General features: G+C 44.4%; 3 protein-coding genes across 6 annotated transcripts; all 3 read right to left on the bottom strand.

Annotated features, from left to right (window-relative positions):
- Positions 1-279: 279 nt before the first annotated feature.
- LOC122776057 (protein FAM169B-like) lies at positions 280-3,367 on the bottom strand. 2 transcript variants are annotated; one of them, XM_044036402.1, is made up of 7 exons: positions 3,150-3,367; positions 2,909-3,040; positions 2,704-2,794; positions 2,341-2,426; positions 2,032-2,194; positions 1,490-1,672; positions 280-625 (listed from the first exon to the last, which is right to left on the bottom strand). In XM_044036402.1, the coding sequence occupies exons 2-7, from the start codon at positions 3,029-3,031 to the stop codon at positions 444-446; spliced, it is 828 nt and encodes a 275-aa protein (XP_043892337.1). In that variant the 5' UTR covers positions 3,032-3,040; positions 3,150-3,367; the 3' UTR covers positions 280-443. The 2 variants fall into 2 exon arrangements, with proteins under 2 accessions (XP_043892337.1, XP_043892336.1); XM_044036401.1 differs by having other exon boundaries at positions 2,909-3,367.
- Positions 3,368-3,785: 418 nt separating this feature from the next.
- On the bottom strand, positions 3,786-8,178 carry herpud1 (homocysteine-inducible, endoplasmic reticulum stress-inducible, ubiquitin-like domain member 1). Its single transcript, XM_044036400.1, has 8 exons — positions 7,671-8,178; positions 6,923-7,000; positions 6,650-6,715; positions 6,425-6,576; positions 6,160-6,270; positions 5,699-6,073; positions 4,687-4,792; positions 3,786-4,611 (listed from the first exon to the last, which is right to left on the bottom strand). The coding sequence occupies exons 1-8, from the start codon at positions 7,821-7,823 to the stop codon at positions 4,396-4,398; spliced, it is 1,257 nt and encodes a 418-aa protein (XP_043892335.1). The 5' UTR covers positions 7,824-8,178; the 3' UTR covers positions 3,786-4,395.
- Positions 8,179-8,967: 789 nt separating this feature from the next.
- Positions 8,968-21,307, bottom strand: slc12a3 (solute carrier family 12 member 3). 3 transcript variants are annotated; one of them, XM_044037069.1, is made up of 26 exons: positions 21,077-21,307; positions 20,383-20,505; positions 19,737-19,812; positions 19,154-19,249; positions 18,555-18,694; positions 18,112-18,222; positions 17,806-17,917; positions 17,371-17,501; positions 17,175-17,259; positions 16,888-17,042; positions 16,604-16,711; positions 15,429-15,552; positions 15,028-15,132; positions 14,807-14,962; positions 14,042-14,141; positions 13,647-13,758; positions 13,214-13,351; positions 12,386-12,492; positions 12,173-12,255; positions 12,003-12,080; positions 11,333-11,431; positions 10,570-10,681; positions 10,195-10,281; positions 9,635-9,770; positions 9,462-9,529; positions 8,968-9,279 (listed from the first exon to the last, which is right to left on the bottom strand). In XM_044037069.1, exons 1-26 carry the CDS (start codon positions 21,305-21,307, stop codon positions 9,138-9,140), a joined length of 3,015 nt encoding a protein of 1,004 aa, XP_043893004.1. In that variant the 3' UTR covers positions 8,968-9,137. The 3 variants fall into 3 exon arrangements, with proteins under 3 accessions (XP_043893004.1, XP_043893005.1, XP_043893007.1); XM_044037070.1 differs by having other exon boundaries at positions 15,028-15,129; XM_044037072.1 differs by lacking the exons at positions 8,968-9,279; positions 9,462-9,529; positions 9,635-9,770 and having other exon boundaries at positions 10,214-10,281; positions 10,541-10,681.
- Positions 21,308-22,131: the final 824 nt, after the last annotated feature.

Below are 22,131 nucleotides of genomic sequence, written 5' to 3'. Positions count from 1 at the left end.
CTCCCTGTCTTTAGTCTGTGTCTTTAGTCTCTGTGTCTTTAGTCGCTGTGTCTTTAGTCTCTCTCTCTCTCTAGTCTCCTGTGTTTCTAGTCTCCCGTGTCTCTAGTCTCCTGTGTTTCTAGTCTCTTGTGTCTTTAGTCTCTGTCTCTAGTATCCCGTGTCTTTAGTCTCTAGTCCCTGTGTCTTTAGTCTCTAGTCTCTGTCTCTAGTCTCCCGTGTCTCTAATCTCCTGTGTGTCTAGTCTCCTGTGTTTCTAGTCTCCTGTGTCTTTAGTCTGTGTTCAGGAGTCTGAACTGATTTATTTTTTTACTTTAAAACAGACGAGGACTTAGTCCTCACGTTTGATCAAACATGAAAATGAAAATGTCTTAAACTGAGATTAGGACAGTTTGTGACAGTGTCTTCTCACATTGTGTCCACAAACATGAAATCATATGCAGGAGCTACGTGTCCTCTGTGTCTCTGGTGTCCTCTGTGTCCCTGGTGTCCTCAGTGTCCCCCGTGCTGCTGTCTCTCAGCTGGATGTTGAGCCAGATGTTGCGTCGTTGGCTCCAGGCTCCTGGAGCCTCCACCTCGTACAGACGCTCCCGATGCTCGTGATGCTGCTGCAGAAACGTCCTGCACACTGAACTCAGCCAGCAGGGGGAGACAAAAGATCAGAGAACTCAGTGAACGTGTGGTTGTGTGAGGTCACTCTTATCCACCGCCTCGCATCGCCCCACTACTTAAACCGCGCTGTGGCGTGGTGAGTAGAGCCGGTGGAAATACGCCATTACAGACATCTGTATCTCACTGTCTTTATTTTGTGTGTGTGTGTGTGGAAGAGTGTGTGTGGTGCGTGTGTGCGTGTGTGAGAGTGTGTGTGTGTGGGAGAGTGTGTGTGTGTGTGTGTGTGTGTGTGAGTGTGTGTGGGAGAGTGTGTGCGTGTAGTGTGTGAGTGTGTGTGTGTGTGTGTGTGTGTGGGAGAGTGTGTGTGTGTGTGTGTGTGTGTGTGTGGGAGGTGTGTGCGTGTGTGCGTGTGTGAGAGTGTGTGTGTGTGTGTGTGTGTGTGGGTGTGTGTGTGTGTGTGTGGGGAGAGTGTGTGCGTGTGTGTGTGGAGAGTGTGTGTGTGTGTGTGTGTGTGTGGCAGTGTGTGTGTGTGTGTGCGTGTGTGAGAGTGTGTGTGTGTGTGTGTGTGGGAAGTGTGCGTGTGTGGGAGAGTGTGTGCGTGTGTGTGTGTGTGGGGAGGGTGTGCATGCGTGTGTGGGAGGGTAATGCGTGTGTGTGTAGGGAGTGTGTGCATGCTTGTGTGTGTGTGTGTGTGTGTGCGTGCGTGTGGGACGGTGGTGTGTGGGAGTGTGTGTGTGTGTGCATGTGAGTGTGTGTGTGTGCGTGGGAGAGTGTGTGCATGTGAGTGTGTGTGTGTGTGGGAGAAGTGTTTGTGTGTGTGTGTGCGCGTGTGTGTGTGAGAGTGTGTATGTGAGTGTGTGTGTGTGTGTTAGCAGCTCACCTGCTAACATGCTAACTGATAACGGAGTGCTGAGCCCAACAAACTCTTCTGTGGCAAAGGAGGAGCAAAAATCCTGCAGCATCTTCAGGCCGAAGCCCCGCCTCCTACGGCTCCGCCTCACCAGCACGGTGTCGAGAACAGGAAGCAGGTAACAGCGGCCGCTCCAGTCGTCACACAGAACACCTGAGAGTTAAAGGAACAGTGTAAGGTCTTAGAGGTACAGACGTAGAGACGTGTGTGTGACACACTGATTTAAGACTACGTCTTTATCTCACCGAGAGACAGACTTTTGTAAAGCACACTCTCCCTCCCACACACACACACACACACACACACACACCAACGAAATCCAGATTAAGTCGTGTGACGTAGATCTTTCAGCCTTTTGTGAAAAGGATCTCATCCATGTTTCTGTGTCTCAGCAGAAAGAATCTGAAATCATCGTCAGACATGTTTTATAGCTGTGATGTGTAAATGTGTCAACTTAAACACATGTTGAGTTTAAAGTTAGAACTCGTGGAGGTTCATTCAGGTCATCGTACCTTTGTGTTTGACGGAGTAGAAGCCGACCGCCTCTCCTTCACTCCACAGCAGTTTAAGTCTCTCTGTGCGGGGATGCAGCAAGAACAGTGCCTCCTCCTGGAAACACCTCTCCACCACTTGACTGAGCAGGAACACAATCAGCCTCTCTGCGATCGACTGCACCTGAGACAACGCAGCGACGCTCATGATGTTAACCAGTACAGACACAAACCACACAGGTGAGGTCACTAACACTCTGCCATACAATGAAACAGGTGAGGTCACTCATGCCTGGCACTGATTCTCTGCCATATCCTCGGATGACTTACTGACACTAAGCCCCTCCTCCATTCACTGGACGTTCGTAAGACATCGTCCACGCTCCACCACTTCTCGTGCAGGTACAGCGCCACCACTGGAAGGATAAGGCATGACAAACACACATATAAAAATGGGTGGAGCCACCAGTTAAAATATTTGATGAGAGTGTGGAAGAGCTAGCAATAGCTCGCCACAACTAATGTATCCCCACACCCTCTGCTTAAAGCTCTGCCCCCAAAACATAGAAAAAATTAGGTTGCATTTTCTTGCTAATGTCAGTGTTAGCCGCAACTGCTAAAGCGTGGGCGGGCGCAGGTGGGCGGAGACCCATATCAGCACACTTCAAAAAAACCTGCACTGTCCCTTCAAACCTTGTTGTGGGTCGTCAGGAAGGTGAAGCGTTGCCACGGAAACGTCTTCAAACAGCTGCAGACTCCTGACGTTGTTGCTGCTTATTTTGACCTGGGAAAACAGCGACACCTGGTGGTCAGCACGACGTACGTTCAAACGTCGTGAAGGGTTTTTATTTACAGCTTTGATTCATGAGTAGAAGAATAAATAAATATTTGACTGAACTTTTGACATCTGTGATAATTCAAACCATTCAGCGTCAGTGGGCGTCGACTTCAAAGAAGCAAAGTAACACTGAGACGCTGACGTCAGCGCCGCAGCGTCCAGGGGAACATCGACAGGAAACATGTGGTCACACAGTAAACAAACAAAACAAACACAGTAAAATACTTCTGCTGTTACTATGGTTACAAAAACAAAACACATTCGTAACACGAGAAAAATGTGACGTAACTTAGATCGACACCTGATTTACGTTCGTGACGACACAGGTGAGTCGCGTTCCTGAGGAAATGTCAGCAGGTTGGACGAGAACAGCAGGAAACTGCCGCTAAAAGGAATCCAGCGTCGTAAAAGTATGTGCTAACTTAGCAATGCTAACAAGAACATACGAGACGAACACAGACTCGTCGTTGATGTTGTTGTTGTTGTTGTACTTTTGTAAGTCGCTTTGGATAAAAGCGTCTGCTAAATGACATGTAATGTAATACTTACTTCACGGCTGTGCGGAAACGCTGTTCAGCTTCACCTCCTTCATTTAAAGCCGCAGCGACACCTGCTGACAAGAGACACGAATTATACGCCACTGTTCAAGTCCAATCTCCGTCAAGCTCGCGGTTGAAACCCGGAAAGGCGTAAGGAGGACTTCAAAATTTCAATTGAATTACACTTTAAAATTTAACAGTGTTTATTTATTGACTCCTCTCTTCATATAAATGTCATGGTCGTTATCATGTGTTAATATTTCTGTTAACTGGATTATAATGGAGACTGTGCTCTTGGTTTACCCATTGCTGTGGTGAATCATATCAGAGCTTCATTGATGATGATTAACTCAGGAGAGAACTGAAATAATGCTGATCAGCTGTTCTGGAACCAGAACTCAGAGTCTGTTGAACCAGCTTCCTGAAACAGGGCCTGGTTTCAATGTTTATTTCAAATCTTTGGCCATAAACAAAAAAAAAAAAACACAGGAAGAAAGTCACCTGACCTGACGTCCATGACTCAAACATCGTTGTTTTAACTTTATCACAGAAAGAACTTCAATCTTTTCAAAGTAAAGTGCTTTGTTTACAAATATGTACAAACTTTATATTTATTATTTTACAGAAAATGATTTTCTGATTCTGAAATCTGTTGATGAGTTTGATTCAGTTTGTCTGATGAAACGTACAGACAATTATTAACAATTATTAGCAGTTATTGTCAATTATTAACAGATCAAACTTTCTTTCAAGCTTCTGTGAAACTTTGTTTTTGCTTCTTTTTTCAGTTTTTAAACTGAAAGTTGACATTTTGTCGTCTTGTGATCGTTGATTTCTTTGATCTGTGGATTTTCACATTTAAATCAAACTTTATTTAAATGTTTGTATTGAACTGAAATTATCCACAAATATACAAGTTTTTAATAATTATACATTTTCAAATAAAGTATAATGTTTTTGGCACATGTGTCTCTCTGGTGTCCCCGTCCTTGTGTCCCCTTCCCTCGGTCAAATGTGTTGACCCTCAGGAATCAGCGAGGAGAAGAAGGTTCTGAAGAAAACCCAGGCCGTCCACATCACCGAAGTCCGGTGTGCAGGAACCAAAACCGCCATCGTTGCTTCGTGTCCTGCAACCATAAGCTCCTCCCCCTGTCTGTCAGCAACAAGCTCCTCCCTCTGTCTGTCAGCAACAACCTCCTCCCCCTGTCTGTCAGCGACGTCTGCCTGCAGTGAGGACACCATATTATTATTTCAGTGATAGATGTTACAGACAAACAAAGACTGGACATGGTTTCTTACTGGATTCCTGTTCTGGTTCTGCTGGTTCTGCCGGACCTCCAGGGGCTGGAGGTGATCAGGTCTTTGAGCCTGAGGTCTTCTGAAGGGAAACCAACCAGCAGTGTGCCTGGTTAACAAAGACACAAGAGGACATGAGCAAACTGAAGTTTATAAACCACACACACAGCTGGTCCTCTGCAGCCTTGTGTGGTCACTTTGTGTCACTGAGGTCAATCTGAACATTAGTGACAAAATAAGATGTGTGTGTGTGTGTGTGTGTGTGTGTGTGTGTGTGTGTGAGATGGAGGCAGCAGTGGATCGACAACTCAGCAGTTGTGCGTGTTGTATAGTTGTGTGTCATTCACAGGTACATTAGTGTGCTCATGTACCTGTGGGTGTTGTGTGTGTGTGTGTGTGTGTGTAATTGTGTGTTGTATAGTTGTGTTGTCTGTGTAATTGTGTGTTGTATAGTTGTGTTGTCTGTGTAGTTGTGTTGTATAGGTGTGTTGTCTGTTTAGTTGTGTTGTGTAGTTGAGTATAGTTGAGTATACTTGAGTGTAGCTGTGTGTGTAGTTGAGTGTAGCTGAGTGAAGCTGAGTATAGTTGAGTGTAGTTGAGTGTAGTTGAGTGTAGTTGAGTGTAGCTGTGCGTAGCTGAGTATAGTTGAGTGTAGTTGAGTGTAGTTGAGTGTAGCTGTGTGTAGCTGAGTATGAGTGGTGTAGCTGGTATAGTTGAGTGTAGCTGAGTATAGTTGAGTATACTTGAGTGTAGCTGTGTGTATAGTTGAGTGTAATTGAGTGTAGTTGAGTGTAGCTGTGTGTAGTTGAGTATAGTTGAGTGTAGCCGTGTGTGGTTGAGTGTAGCTGAGTATAGTTGAGTGTAGTTGAGTGTAGCTGTGTGTAGCTGAGTAAAGTTGAGTATAGTTGAGTATACTTGAGTGTAGCTGTGTGTATAGTTGAGTGTAACTGAGTGTGGTTGAGTGTAGCTGTGCGTAGCTGAGTATAGTTGAGTGTAGCTGTGTGTAGTCACTCACAGGTAGAGGAGCAGTAGCGTACTCATCACCAGCAGGAGGCGACTCAGGTTTGAGTTGAAGTAAATGATCATGAGCAGAACACCGAGTCTCGCAGCAGAATAAAACCAGTCCAGCCAATCGTGTTCTGCCACATCCTCGTCCTCCATCACGGCTCCGCCCTGCGCGTTCATACGCAGGTTCTGATTGGCCACTCCCGCACCGATGAAGACCCTGTCCTGCGCCACATTCTGATTGGCCGGCAGGTCGTCGACGGGGTTCTCGTTGGCTTGCGGGGCCGGTGTGGGGACGACTTGGTGGGCGGGGACAGGAGGGTACTGGGCGAAGACTGAGGCTGGTGGAGAGGAGGCGGAGTTTGCTGCTGCCAAAGCGGCGTGGCTGTGGGTGGACACAAGCAGTCACAATGAGAGCGCTCCAGGTGACAGAAGAAGAAGGAGGTGAGATTTGGTGTTTTAAAAACTCACTACTGCAGGTAAAACTGTCGAGCGTAGACCAGCTGCAGCCACAGCAGCTGCTCACCACTGTACAGGGAGTGGCTGGGAAATGTGGGCGGAGCCACCTGTGGCGCTCCCCACCTGTCAGAGGAAACACCTTTAATAACTGTACGATATTTAAAACACAGACGTGTTACATCATCATCATCATTATTATAATTATTACCATTATTATTATTGTTATTATTAACAACAATAATATTTATTGTTGTGTCAGGTGACTGCAGCATCTTACCTTGCAGTATCAGCAGGATTCCATGATGGAGACATGGGAACAGCAGCAGATGATGAAGATGATGTCCAGTGACTCCGGTGTCTCAGCTCTGTGATGTTGGATGTGGACACAGACGCTGCTGTGAGTCTCTGCGAGCGCTCCGTCTCTGTGGACTGAAGACAGAACAACTAAGGAGGAGGCTTTCAGGAGTGAAAAACACGTTCAGATGTGGTTTTGCTCTCTCACCTCAGCTCTGACTCCATGTTGATTCCTGAAGGCAGAAACCAGGTGCAGAGTGTTCACCGAGTCTGTCTGACAGAACACAAACATCACTCACTCACAGCCTTCACATGACGAAAACAGTTAAGTTTAATCTCATTTAAATACTTTAAAAGAAGCTTTAGTTTAACGTCTTCATCATCGTCGGTATTTTATCCACCTTTTCAAACGTGTGAGAATCAAACGATTTTTATTCAAATGTTAAAAAAAAAAAAAAGGTAAAAACATATAGAGACAAACCTGTGTGAAAATGTCTCTGAGGAGAAAATGATCAGGTAACAGTTTACCAGCGAAGATGAGTCTCTGATCACTGACAGCCTGGAAACACACACACACACACACACACATGAATATTTAAATAAATTAAAAAAAAAATCACTCTCACTGTAACTTTATTGAAAATAAGTTGTTGCTTCACTCAAGTGAGTGATTGAGTGAGTGAGAGTCAGTGAAGCTCAGATCCTCCTGTGAACGTATGAACCACAATAACTCTGTCACTTGTTCTTTACATGTTAACTTTAATCTTAGATTTAATCTCATCAAAACCAAACAATATTATTTTAGACTTTTTTTTATTTTTTACATTTTGTTTCAATTTTTGGTAATATTTCGATATATATATATATATATATATACACATATATATATATATATTTATTCCCCTGTTATTTGTGTGTTGTTGCTGTTGTTAAATGAAAGTTAAAGAATCATATTTAATAAAAGCTGTTCGTAGATAAAATGATTTCGTGACTGAATTAAGTTTCATTTTCATCCTGAACTATAGTACAAGTGATTATGATTATTATTATTAGAGACCACGCCCACTTTAAACAACACGACAGGTGGGCTAACGTAACTGTAATCGGATAACCGTTTGCCGCTTTAATTGCTTGTTATTATTGTTACAAACCAGACATTAAAGCAGAGTTAACATCGCCGACATTAGCCTCCTTCACTCACTTCCGCTAGCATTAGCATGCTAACGTACCGGTTTCGTCGGGTAGTCGTTGGACAGCAGCGTCTTCAGGTCCTTCACGGTCCAGTCCAGGTGGACACCGTCGACGCTGTGGTCCTTCAGAGTCTGGTTCGGTGATTTAATGAGCAGACGGGTCGTGTTTGGTCGAGAACCTTCCACGGCCATGGTTCTGGTTCTCCTCTCCTCACTTGTTGTCCGTCACACGGAACTTTAACCGCACGAATGTTGTTTCCAAACACACGGTGGCCGCTTCTGATTGGCTCATAGCGCTCGAGCTCAGACGTGGAGGCTCGCGGACTTGTGTCGCCTAAGCATGCGCAGTAAATTAACGCCACTGTTTACAAAGATCGTTTACCGAGAAAGATGTCTCACTCGGGCGCCATTTTGACCCAGGTTGACAAATGCCCAAAAACACACGAAAACCGAACCGAACCGGAAATAAACAAGATTTTGGAAAAGTGATGGCTTAGTAAAGACCACAGTACCACGAACTGTTCCAGCTAAAGAGTTCCTCTGCCATCACACACACACACACACACACAGTGGCAGCACAACTTTAGCCACAAATGTTGCATCAGTCATGTTTCGTCAGGTGACAAAGGCTAGATGATTAAAGGGGACATATTATGCAAAATCAACTATTTACTCATTTTAATACTTATATTATACCAGTCGCCAAAGTGTGGTAAAAGAATACTCAGTCATTTTTTCATGGTCCCCCTTAGTGTAAGCATAGGCGATAAAACACGCGATGTTGAATTCCCTGCGCAGTATGACGAATGTTGCCACCCCACCAGTAAGTTTACTTCGAGAGCTCCACCTTAGCTCCACCTTGTCAATAAAATAAAATGCGAGAGTGCAGGCGAGGGAGGAAGAGCAGTATTATGTCAACACGGAGGGACAAGTGTGCTGTTCGTGGCTGCACAGTGGAGCACAGTGTTTTACACAAACTTCCAGCCTCAGAGGATTTTATATAAGCTAATGTGCCGGATAAAGTCAGCAAAGGTGTGTTCGCACCACTTCGCATCAGACTGCGGCCAGCGGTCCCTGTATTTAGTCATCGACCATATTTCACCGACGTACAAACACACACATTTTTAAGAAAAGGTCAAATAGAGCTCATAACTGACCATTCTGACACGTCCTAATTAAAAATATTTGTTTGGTACGTCCTCCATGACCGGAGCACAGACTCAGTCTGATACAGTCACATACAGCTGCAGTTTATGCAGATTGCCGATCGCCATTTTTGCTCATATGAAGGATGACGTATGTTGTTGCAGTGTAGTCTCATTACATCACACATTGATTAAGTTTACACTCAAAACCTTTTATTGCCATATTTTAAACATGTTGATTACAAGTGCAGTTTATTTGTTTCATACATTTAGGAACAAAACCTTCATTCATGCACTTAGACAATCATTCAAATCATTCAAAAATAATCCATATATCATCAAGATGTTGAATCACAAGGAATCACTGGCAGTAGAAGGTCAGGACATTTTCCTGGTTTCCTCTGACCAACAGGACTGGAGGTTGGAGGTCACGTGACAGGAAGTCCAGCCACGCCAGGAAGAGTGAAGAGGGACACACTCCTCTCCTGCTCACCGGCATGGTGCTGTCAGGAGGAAGAGAAGTCAGAGGTCATGATGTTTACAGGCAAAAACACAAACACACACCAACTGAGAGTCTACGGTGGTCCTGAGAGGTCAAACCACTGCAACACCAAGAGCGGCTGTGTGCAAGGAATTAAAAAAAATATAGATTCACAACACAAAGGTTAAAGGGAACTGGACTCACATGATGATCAGAGCAGCGTCTCTGGAAATGTCCTGCAGGACCTCATTGAGACGGATCTGACGGAGACTCTGGAAAAAACAACACAGATGTTTCTACATGAAAGTGAGGCAGAGTGTGTGTGTGTGTGTGTGTGTGTGTGTGTGTGTGTGTGTGTGTGTGTGTGTGTGTCACACCTTGGCCTTGTTCCTCTCTAGATCCTGGTCTGTGATCATCCAGGGCTCCTGCTGTCTTTGAGCCTCAGTGTCACAATCTTGTTTGATGTTTGTCTCCAGTCTGAAGCGACGCAGTGTGTTCTCAAACTGACGCACACTGACGACACACACAAGCACACACACACAGACACATGCACACACACGATGACGTCTTTATCTCACTGTGAAAGTTTGTAAACCACTCACTCTCCCACACCAGAGAGAAAATGAGTGATTTTCAGGAGTTGTTGACCCACTGCTGCCTCGTGTGGTCACTTTGATCCACTGCTGCCGCCATCACTAAGTTCAAATGTTTTATTTTGTCACTTCAGTGTTTGAAATCCAATGTTCAGATTGACCTCAGTAACACAAAGTGACCACACGAGGCAGCAGAGGAAAAAATCACTGATTTTCTCTGTGGATTTTGGTGTGAGAGAGTGAGTGCTTTACAAACGTCTGTCTGACAGTGAAATAAAGACGTGATCATGTCGCTGACACAGGTGTGTGTGTGTGTGTATCACTGCAGGGTTTCTCTTTCATACTTCTCAGGCTGAGGATGCTGGTAAACGTCAGGAAGAACTTCAACATCATGGAAACCAAGACGGAATTTCTTGATCAGAGCCAAGACCCTGAAAACAAACGTGAGTTCAAACCCAGTGTAATAAATCCATCTTTATGTTTTTAGAGTTAAAATAACTCACTGACATTATATGGATATTTAAAATACACTCATGTTTTATATTATGATGAGTTTGTTTGTTTGTTTGATTGATTGATTGAGAACAACAGTCACAAACAGGTGCATCATGGATGAGGAACGTCTGAGTCCAGCTGCAGAGAACAGCAGGAAACATGCTGAGTCATCATGAGTGTGAGTAAAACCCTAACCCATGTAGCTGAGTCATCCAGGTGCTTACTCTGCCCTCTGCTCCTCCCTCTTCTCTGTGTCTCCTCCCACAAACACTCGGACTTTACATTTCAACCAGCGTTTCCTGCGAGTCAGTAGGTAAGGCAGCAGCAGAGTGAGACCTGGACACACACACACACACACGAATGGTTGGTTGGATGATGGATGAATGGTTGGCTGTTGGAGGGGTTGCTGTTGGTTGGATGGATGTTGGATGAATGGTTGGTTAGTTGGATGGATGGTTGGTTGGTTGGATGATGGATGAATAGTTGGTTAAATGGTTGGATGAATGATTGGTTAGTTGGATTAATGGTTGGATGGATGGAGGAGTGGTTGGATGAATGGTTGGTTAGATGGTTGGATAAATGGTCGGTTGTTGGTTGGTTGGATGGATAGATGTTGGATGAATGGTTGTTTGGATGTTCGATAAATGGTTGATTGGATGTTGGATGGATGAATGACTGGATGATGAATGGTTGGTTGGATGTTGGATGAATGGTTGGTTGGATGGATGTTGGAAGAATGGTTGGTTGGATGGATGTTGGATGAATGGTTGGTTCGATGGATGGAGGAATGGTTGGTTGGATGGATAAATGGTTTGTTGGATGACTGGTTGGTTGGCTGGATGGATGGAGGAATGGTTGGTTGGATGACTGTTGGATGAATGGTTGGTTGGATGGATGAATGGTTGGTTGGATGGATGTTGGATGAATGGTTGGTTGGATGGATGGATGGATGTATGGTTGGATGGATGGCTGGTTGCATGGTCTCACCTCCATCATCAGACAGCCAGTAAATGTCGATGGTCTTCTTTCCATGTTTTTTTTGAAACACTGTTTTTGGCTGAACCTCAGGATCAACACACACTGAATCTGTTTACACACAAACACGTTGTTTTCACTCTTTCATGAGGACATCACATGATATGTGAAGTCACAAACACAGGTCATACGTCAGTTTAAGTTTCTTTAAGTTCTTTAAGTTTTCTTTATCTCACTGTGAGACAAAAACCTCACTCTCTCACACCAAACCTCGTAGAGAAAATCAGTGTTTTTAGCTGCGGAGGCACAGGAGCTGCTGGTCCTCTGCTGCCTCATGTGGTCACTTTGTGTCACTGAGGTCAATCTGAACATTGGTTTTTAAACACTGAAGTGACAAAATAAGACATTTGAACTTAGTGATGGAGGCAGCAGTGTGTGTGGAGGCAACACCTGTGTGTGTGACATTAAAATCACTGATTTTCTCTCTGTCGGAGAGTGAGTGGTTTACAAACGTCTGTCTCACAGTGAGATAAAGACGTGATCATGTGACGTAGATATCCTAGACTTAGACGGATGTCGATTTTAGTGGATAAAATCTGTTTTCTTGATGTCCACGCTGGTAGCCACTGGGTGTGAGCTGATTGTGTGCATACTTAAAAAACGTAAATGGCATCATACATACAGGTGGTGTTTGTTTGAATGCAGGAAGGAGAAGAGATGGTGTTCATATTCTCTGTTTGTCCACGGAAACTTGGATTCACTGAAAAAGAAAATAGATCAAAGAAGAAATATCCTGGACTACATTTCCCATCATGCCACTTTGTTTAATGATGATGTAAAACTTAATCTCACTGTAGGACTGAGATGGATGAGAAGAATCCAGTCCCTCCGTCATCCTCAGCACACACACACCGTACTGTAGGTCAAAGGCATCACTGAAACAAACACAGACACACACACACGCACATACATGCATACACACACATTTGTAGAACTCAGAATTCATAGAAAACATGCAGTACATTCATAGGCCAGCAGGGGGCATGAGCCAGACTTCTCACTCACTGCAGGACTGAGACGTATTCATGTGCAGCGTGAGGCTCGTCACTGCTCCAGTCCGTCTTCAAACCCATCACCAGGACGTTTGGCCTGATGCGACCCAGACCTGCCCCCTGGTGGACAGACAACACCATGACAAGTGTGTAAGATGAAGGAATGAAATATGTGAAAGTCACCTTTCACTCAGCTGAGATTCATTCATTCATTCAATGCATTCAAGCTTAGCATTACCCCAGAAGAGTCTTTAGCTTAGAATTAGCCATAGGAGAATAATAAACTTAGCATTACCCCAGAATAGTATTTAGCTTAGAATTAGCCATAGGAGAATAATAAGCTTAGCATTACCCCCGGAAGAGTATTTAGTTTAGCCACAGGAGAGTAGTTAGCTTAGCATCAGCGCCACAATAGCAGACAGATTTGCTTGAGCCTGGGAGGATTAGTTAGCTTAGCATTAGCCCCAGGATATTAATTAGCTTGGTATTATTCCTAGACGAGTATTTAACTAGCATTTGTTTTAGTAAAATAGTTAGCTTAGTGCCAGAGGAGTTTAGTATTAGCCACCAGGGATTATTTAGCTTAGCATTAGCCCTAATATAGTAGTTAGCTTAGCTTTAGCCTCAGTAGAGAAGTTGTGGTTTGTGTTTACTGGAATAAACAAATGATCCTGTGACCTCAGTGACCTATGACCTTAGACAACAGTTACCTATTACCTAAGACCTCAGTGACCTATGACCTCAGACCACAGTGACCTATTACCTTAGACCTCAGTGACCTATGACCTCAGACCACAGTGACCTCAGTGACCTCAGTGATCTCAGTGACCTATGACTTCACCTGCAGCAGCATGTTCACACCGGACCGTAGCTCTGGTGCCACCACTCCTCTGTAGAAGGACTTGACCTTCCGTTGGTTTAACCAGGTCACATGACTGTCTGTGTGAGCCTTGTGCAGAGCTGCTGGAGACGATGTCGCCTGTCCAGATGGTTCACAGGTCAAAGGTCAAATAATAAAAAAATAAAAAATAAATAAATAAATATATATATATATATATATATATATATATATATATATATATATATATATATATACATAAACGTTTAAAATGACATATGAAGGTTTAAAATGACATATGAAGGTTTAAAATGACATAAACGTTTTAAATGACATATGAACGTTTAAAATTACATATAAACGTTTAAAATGACATGGGTTAATAATAATATAAATATTCCAATTTGTTGAAACAGGAAGTGACACGTGAACTCACAGTGACCACGTTTCCACACATCATCAGACTGAGACCTTTGGTCAAAGCGTGGACCAGGTCCACCAGAGCTGGACGACGTGTGGGGGGACCGGTCAGAACTAAACACTGAGGCCTGGAACCAGAAGAAGCTTCATCAGGTCACATGACTGAGACTCCACCCACACAGAAAAAAACGCTGTAGTACACATGTTTGGCCTGTGAGTGGCGCTGTAACGCTGCTACGTAACATTATAAAGTAAATGCTCACAGAAATGAACAAAATAAAGAATCAAGAAAATAAAAGCTTACGTTAAAGATAAGAGAGAGGCAGAGCTATGACATCACTTTCAATGTAGGGACAATTTAACCTCTTAAGAAACTTGGTGAAGTACAGAAGCTTCTTCACAATGACTAACCTGAAGTTCTTGACGTGGTCCTGGACCTGATTCAGTCCGACACAGTGGGTCAGGGCCAGGTTGTAGGAGCCAGCCTGGACTGAAGAACCCCAGTTCACCTCTAAACCCAGAGAACAGCAGTGAGCGCACTTCACATACAGGGGGCACTGTAACTAAACACCTGCAGGGGGCGCTGCTACCAAACACCTGCAGGGGGCGCTGTAACCAAACCCCTGCAGGGAGCGCTGCTACCAAACATCTGCAGGGTGCGCTGCTACCAAACACCTGCAGGGGCACTTCCAAACATCTGCAGGGGCAATGTAACCAAACATCTGCAGGGGCTGCTACCAAACACCTGCAGGGGCAATGTAACCAAACATCTGCAGAGCTGCTACCAAACACTACAAACATCTGCTGCATCTGCAGGGAGCTGCTACCAAACACCTGCACCAAACATCTGCAGGGTGCTGCTACCAAACACCTGCAGGGGCTGCTACCAAACATCTGCAGGGGGCAATGTAACCAAACATCTGCAGGGGCTGCTACCAAACACCTGCAGGGGGCAATGTAACCAAACATCTGCAGGGTGCGCTGCTACCAAACACCTGCAGGGAGCGCTGCTACCAAACACCTGCAGGGGGCGCTGCTATGGAACACCTGTGTGTGTGTGTGTCTCTCCAGGCTTCTTGTAAAGTGTGTATCACGTGTGTATGTGTGTGTGTGTGTGTCTCCCCAGGCTTCTTGTAAAGTGTGTATCCCGTGTGTATGTGTGTGTGTGTGTCTCACCAGGCTTCTTATAGAGTGTGTATCCCATGAGGAAGAAGACAACACCAAAGGCGATGAGTGCTGACCACCATGTGAGCAGGAACATGATGACCACACAGCACACAGAGCCCAGCAGAGACAACCACTTATTGTAGAACCTGAAGGACGGACGCCAACCTGGACACACACACACTTGTGATTCATGTGTTCATGTGTTCACGTGTTCATGTGTTCATCAGTACCTGGTGAGTTGGTGAGTGAAGCGTAGAAGCAGCTGAAGTTGATCAAAGAGTAGGAGCACAGGAAGAAGTTAGAGATGATGGGAGCGATGGAGTTTAACTCTGCTGCTGACAAGAGACACAAAGTCAGAGACACAGACAGACAGACACACACACACACACACACACACAGAGACACAGACAGACAGACATACACACAGACAGCATGCACACACACACACACACACACAGACACGCACACACACACACACACACACACAGACAGACATACACAGAGACACACAGACAGACATACACAGAACACACACACACACACAGACACGCACAGACACATACAGACAGACAGACATACACAGAGACACACACACACACAGAGACACGCACACAAAAACACACACACACACCTATCAGAATGAAGCAGACAGCGATGCAGTAGGTTAGCATGTAGCCTCGCAGCGGCTCAGCGTTTCTGCCGTATCCTTTTCCAAAGAAGCCGATGAGAGGGTAAAGTTTGTCCTGACACAAACACTGACACAAACATTCACACGTTCATCATCAGCTCACTGACACAAACATTCACACATTCATCATCAGCTCACTGACAAACACTCACACGTTCATCAACAAACTGACACAAACATTCACACGTTCATCATTAGCTCACTGAAACAAACATTCACCGTTCATCATCAGCTCACTGACACAAACATTCACACATTCATCATCAGCTCACTGACAACATTCACACGTTCATCATCAGTTCACTGACACAAACATTTTCACGTTCATCATCAACTCACTGACAAACATTCACACATTCATCATCAACTCACTGACACAACATTCAAATGTTCATCATTAGCTCTTTGACACAAACATTCACACGTTCATCATCAGCTCACTGAAAAACATTCACACGTTCATCATCAGCTCACTGAAAACATTCACACGTTCATTATCAACTCACTGACAAACATTCACACGTTCATTATCAACTCACTGACAAACATTCACACGTTCATTATCAACTCACTGACACAAATATTCACACGTTCATCATTAGCTCACTGACAAGCATTCACACGTTCATCATCAGTTCACTGACACAAACATTCACACAATCATTATCAACTCACTGACAAACATTCGTTCATCATCAGCTCACTGACAAACATTCACATGTTCATCTCACTGACAAACATTCACACTTTCATCATCAGCTCACTGACAAACATTCACACGTTCATCATCAGTTCACTGTCACAAACATTCACATGTTCATCATCAGCTCACTGACACAAATATTCACACATTCATCAGCAGAAGCAGAAACAAGTCTGTCCACAGGAAGACACTACTTTATTATTATTATTATTATCATCATCATTATTATTATTATTATTATTATTATTATTATTATTGTTATTATTATTATTATTATTATTATATTCAGTTCATACTAAAACAACTTCCTGTTTTCAGTGAAAAGAAGTCAACACTGTTAACAATAAAAAGTCAAGTCTCATTGCATGAATATCACACAGTGCATCATGGAAAATTGGACAAATAATTTTTTTACCTGGAAAACTTTGGGCGCAGAAACCAAACAAGCTAAAGCAGAAGAGAGCGTCGCTGCGAAGATCCCAGCGCTGATGAGAGGAGAGAACGCCGACACCAGGCTCATGGACTGTGGAACACATTCACTCATTCACTCTACACCAGGCTCATGGACTGCGGTCTCTCTCTCTCTGAGTGTGTGTGTGTGTGTGTCTCTCTCTCTCTCTCCTTGTGTGTGAGTGTGTGTGTATGTGTGTCTCTCTCTCTGAGTGTGGGCGCAGTGTGTGTGTGTGTGTGTGTGTTGACCTGATAGTAGTTGATGAGGCCGTAGCTGCAGCTCTTGTTGCTCACACACTCACTAAAGTCCCATCCATAGAGACAAGAGAAACCATCACAGTCTTCACTGGACACAGACACACTGTCATTGATGAGACCAGAGGCATCACGCACCACACACGCACCTGTGAGGACAGACAGACACACACACACACACACACACACACACACACACGCTGTCATTGATGAGACCAGAGGCATCACACACCTGTGAGGACACACACAAACACACACACACACACACAGAGTGTGTGTACCTATGGTTGCAGAGATGATGAGGTAAGACATGGTGGTCCACAAAATGGCCATCAGCGTTCCTCGAGGTATGGCCACTGTTGGATTCTGGGAAAAAGAAGTCATGACAGACAGGAGGTTGAGGATTTTTCGGAGGTCTGTGTTGGTAGATAGTAAGATGTGCAGGAACAGCAAGTTCCACAGGACAGAGGGACACACCTTCAGGTCTCCAGAGATGTTTGCTCCTGCCAGGATTCCTGTGGCTGAGGGGAAGAAGATGGAGAACATTCCAAAGAAGCTGCCCTCTGCTCCCCGCCAGCCGGGGACAAAGTTAGCAGCAAAGATGTCCACTGTTAGACAGGAGGACAGTTTTATTTTCAGTGCAGACACAAAATGACCACACGGGCAGCAGCTCCTGATCTTTGTCTCTGTGGACTCTGTCTCTGTGGTCTCTGTCTCTGTGGACTCTGTCTCTGTGGACTCTGTCTCTGTGGTCTCTGTGGACTCTTTCTCTGTGGACTCTGTGACTCTGTGGTCTCTGTCTCTGTGGACTCTGTCTCTGTGGACTCTGTCTCTGTGGTCTCTGTCTCTGTGGACTCTGTGGTCTCTGTGGTCTTTTTGGTTTCTTTGGTCTTGTGGTCTCTGTGGTCTCACCTTTGTAGCTAAAGAAGCCTCTGGCTTGTCTCTGAGGTGAAGCGGGTACGATTGTCCCAACGATGTAGTTCACAAAGGACACCATGATGACCAGGAAGAAGAGGATCTGGGCCTGTAGGGGGTGGAGTCATAATTAATTCACATTTATTCTCTTTTAACTTTTAAGGCTTAAGTGGTTAAGGGGGCGGAGCCTGAGTTCACCTGTGAATGATATCACATGACCTCAGTCAAACATAAACCTCAGGAGACAGTGATTGGTCGACTGACATGAAGCTCCTCCCACCGCCAACATATTTACATATTCACCTTAGATTCCCATGCCATGCCGGCCAATGAGACGCCGAGTAAACACGTGACCGTGACCACGCCGATGATGCGAATGTCGTTGACACGGTCGACTATTACGACGCCATTTTCCTGAGGAAGATTAACACGTTCATTGTTTACAGAGACCACAGAGTCCACAGAGACCACAGACACAGAGACCACAGAGTCCACAGAGTCCACAGACACAGAGACCACCAAGGCCACAGAGTTCACAGAGACCAAAGAGACCACAGAGACAGAGACCACAGAGACAGAGTCCACAGAGACAAAGACCACAGAGGCCACAGACACAGAGTCCGCAGAGACCACAGAGACCACAGAGGCCACAGAGGCCACAGAGACAAAGACCACAGAGACAAGGACCACAGAGACCACAGAGACAAAAAAATAAAGGTCCTTATGTCAATGAACACATGACTCACATGCATGAGGTCAGTGACAGTCTCTGCGAAACCCACGGTGTGCATGGACACGGCCACAGCGTTAGCGAAGGCGAAGATCAGACCGATGGATCCACCCAGTTCTGGACCCAGACTCCGACTGATCAGGAAGTAAGTTCCACCTGAGGATAAGACAGGGATGAGACGAGACAAGGAAGAGACGAGGACAAGACAAGACGAGGATGAGATGAGGACAGAGGGAATGAAGTGAAGTTTAAAATCTTCAGGAGTCACCATCTTTGAAAGGCTCCGCCCACACTGACACATGTGCCAAGCTAATGCTAAGCTAACACTCTCCTGGACCTAATGCTAAGCTAACCACTCTCCTGGAGCTAATGCCAAGCTAACCACTCTCCTGGACCTAATGCTAAGCTAACCACTCTCCTGGAGCTAATGCCAAGCTAACCAATCTCCTGGAGCTAATGCTAAGCTAACCACTCACCTGGAGCTAATGCTAAGCAAACCACACTGTGTCTCCGTCTCTCTTTCATTAAAAGAATCTTTGGGACCATGTGAGTGAAATTTACCTTCACTTAGTCACGTGACGTCATCATGTGATCACAGGTGAAACTTTTACAAACCTCCTTTGACTTTGCCGTTGGTTGCGATGGCTGACGTCGACAAACCAGTGATCCCAGTGATGAAAGAGGAGAGCAGGATGATGACCCAGGTCAGACCTGACACACACACACACACGTTAGATTTATTCGTAAGGTCTGGTTGATTTGTGGACGTGTGAATGAACCAAACTCTGCTCCGCCTAAAACTTACAGTAGGTCTGGGTTCGCTTCAAGTGAAACAAATGCAGGAAATGGACTACAACGCAGGGCATTGTGGGTAAACACACATGCCTGTGACCAGAGGATATGATCTGTAGCTCCATGTTTTGCTTTGATGTGGAGGAAACAGAAGGAGAGCGAGTTTTCTTCTACAGTGTTGATGCAGCGCCGCCACAGGCGAGGAGGGGAACACGTTATTAAAAGGTTGGTTTCACTGAAGTGTGAAAGCAAACTGGGAGAGACTGAATGTTGAAACTCCCAATCTTACAGAGTCCCTAATCTTACCGAGTCCACAATCTTACCAAGTCCCTAATTGTACTGATCCCCAATCAAACCGAGTCCAGCGGAGACTCTTAGGTGTGAATGCAATCTTAGACTCACGCACCTACACCAGCCTGCGCAGTGATCCACGGCAGCCTCAGGTACAAGATCACACCCCAGATATTCAACATGCAGCGGATCTACAACACAAACAAAACATGGAAATCAAATCAACTCTATGTCTTATAAGTAGCAGGAGAAAAAACAGCAGCAGGAGAGAAAATATACATATGTATACATCTGTATATGTATATACATATATGTATATGAGTATACACATGTGTATACACATATATGTGTATACATCTGTATACACATATACTGTATATCATATGTATATATGTATATACATATACATACACATATATATGTATACAGTATGTGTATACACATATATGTATATGTTTATATACATATATTATGTGTATACACATTCATACACATATATATGTATATGTTTATATACATATATTATGTGTATACACATTCATACACATATATATGTATACAGTATGTGTATACACATATGTATATGTTTATATACATACACATGTGTATACACATACTGTATACATATATATGTGTATGTAAGTATAAGTATATACATAATATATGTATATTATTATTATAATACATAATTAGAATTTTATAATTTGTCATTTTCAATCAGATAATTTTATTGACTTCAAAATCACCACTTCACTTCATACCATGACTCCCTGAATCCAGCCGAAGCGCGGGGGATCAGGGGGCGGCTCTGTCTGCTCGCCCTCATCTTCATCAGAACTGTCGCCCCCTGCTGTCCACTTGTACACCGGCGCGCTGCATTTGTCCTACATTCACAGTGGAAGGAGGTTTTATTGTGATCAGGTCTTCTTCATCCCTGTCAAGGGTTAAAGTTCATGATCAGGGGTCGGGGGTCAGAGGTTGAATCCCAGTCCAGTGACCTTCAGCTAACTACTGACATTTTATTGATCATAAATAACTAAATGTTTAATGCTCATAAATTGATCATCAATAAAAGTCAGTAACAGAGTCTACAGACCAGGAAGGGTCAGATCAGAACACACACACACTCACTCTATCGCCCCCTAGTGTCAGTTGACTGAGGGAACGGTTGTGTTTCTCTCTATGACGTAGTCTAGTACAGACCTGATTCTATGCAAATACACTAGAAGTGTTAGGACTTCAGTACCACCAGAGGGCGCTCACGCACCACAGTTTGAGATTAGTAAAATGTCTGGTTTCCTGAAGAAAAGACCAAATATAATAAAGAAAGAAAGAAGTTTAAGAATCAGCAGAGTATTGATCTATTTTTATGAATAAAACTCATTTTATATCAAACATCATCGATTTAAAGAAACACCTCAATCTCCGATGAATCGTACGACAGTCGGCGCTCACCTCGGTCACCCCGGGGATCAGCGGGTCTGCGTAAAGCTGGTGCAGTGACGCTCGGCAGCGCCTGCGACGTCCCCACGCCACGCTGTCAGCGTAGAAGTCATAGTGCGGTGGAGAGTCCAGCGTCCCGCAGCCGAGACACAAACCAGAACCACTCAGTTCTTCAGGAGTTGCCATGACGACCGACACAGGACGCTGAGGCTGGACACTGTTGGCGGGAACTGGCAGCTCCATCCACACTGTGAGTGAGTGTGGTGAATGCAGCAGCGTTTATATTTGACCTGATGTGAGCAGGAAGAGCCTGAGGCGGGGTCAGCGGTCAGACTCCGCTCCAGTGAACAGTCAAACGTGAACATCATGTTCCTTCAGGATAACACGAGTTCTTCAAATGTCCTTCTGAACTTCAAACAGAAACTTCTGAGAACTTCAGTGTTACACTTTCTTTCTCATAGGAAACAACTTTATCTCACTGTGAAACCACTCACTCTCCCACACCAAACCTCATAGAGAAAACCAGTGATTTTAGCTGCAGGGACACAAGAGCTGCTGGTCCTCTGCTGCCTCGTGTGGTCACTTTGTGTCAATGATTCAAGTCTAAATGAAATATTTCAAAAGACGAATTCATTAAAATAAGACATTAGAACTTAGGGATGGAGGCAGCAGTGGATCAACAACTCCTGTGTGTGTGATGTTAAAATCAGTGCTTTTCTCTATGAGGTTTGGTGTGGGAGAGTGAGCGGTTTCACATTTTATTACACAAGTCGGTTTTATACACAAAAAAAGAAAGTGCAGTAAAATGATTTTGATCATCAATGTAAATGTGTGTTTAAGAGTCAGGTGACCTTCAAATAGTGGAACATTGTCCACACACACACACACACACACACGTTTTATCAGATCTTTGTCTGTTTGCTCTTGTTCTGCTACAATTTGCTCGAAGCAAAACACGGTTTAATGGAGCGTTGAGACACACACACACACACACACGCATGCACGCCCTCTTCCTCTTTCTGCACGTTTGTCACACATGTTTTCAGATGATCAAACTTTAAATATTA

This window comes from Solea senegalensis, linkage group LG10 (assembly GCF_019176455.1).
Source record: "Solea senegalensis isolate Sse05_10M linkage group LG10, IFAPA_SoseM_1, whole genome shotgun sequence".
Taxonomy (NCBI): Eukaryota; Metazoa; Chordata; class Actinopteri; order Pleuronectiformes; family Soleidae; genus Solea; species Solea senegalensis.
This window is presented reverse-complemented; position numbering and strand designations above follow the sequence as displayed.

Coding starts and splice junctions, on each gene's coding strand:
- LOC122776057 (XM_044036401.1), bottom strand. CDS start 3,109: ATGTGTTTTGTTTTTGTAACCATAGTAACAGCAGAAGTATTTTACTGT. Junction 2,795..2,908: donor AATTATCACAGATGTCAAAA/GTTCAGTCAAAT, acceptor CTGTTTTCCCAG/GTCAAAATAAGCAGCAACAA. Junction 2,427..2,703: donor TCCTGACGACCCACAACAAG/GTTTGAAGGGAC, acceptor TTATCCTTCCAG/TGGTGGCGCTGTACCTGCAC.
- slc12a3 (XM_044037069.1), bottom strand. CDS start 21,307: ATGGAGCTGCCAGTTCCCGCCAACAGTGTCCAGCCTCAGCGTCCTGTG. Junction 19,813..20,382: donor GCTGGATTCAGGGAGTCATG/GTATGAAGTGAA, acceptor TTTGTGTTGTAG/ATCCGCTGCATGTTGAATAT. Junction 14,142..14,806: donor CACACTCTATAAGAAGCCTG/GTGAGACACACA, acceptor CTCTGGGTTTAG/AGGTGAACTGGGGTTCTTCA.
- herpud1 (XM_044036400.1), bottom strand. CDS start 7,823: ATGGCCGTGGAAGGTTCTCGACCAAACACGACCCGTCTGCTCATTAAA. Junction 6,271..6,424: donor AATCCTGCTGATACTGCAAG/GTAAGATGCTGC, acceptor TTCCTCTGACAG/GTGGGGAGCGCCACAGGTGG. Junction 4,612..4,686: donor AGAACCAGAACAGGAATCCA/GTAAGAAACCAT, acceptor TCCTCACTGCAG/GCAGACGTCGCTGACAGACA.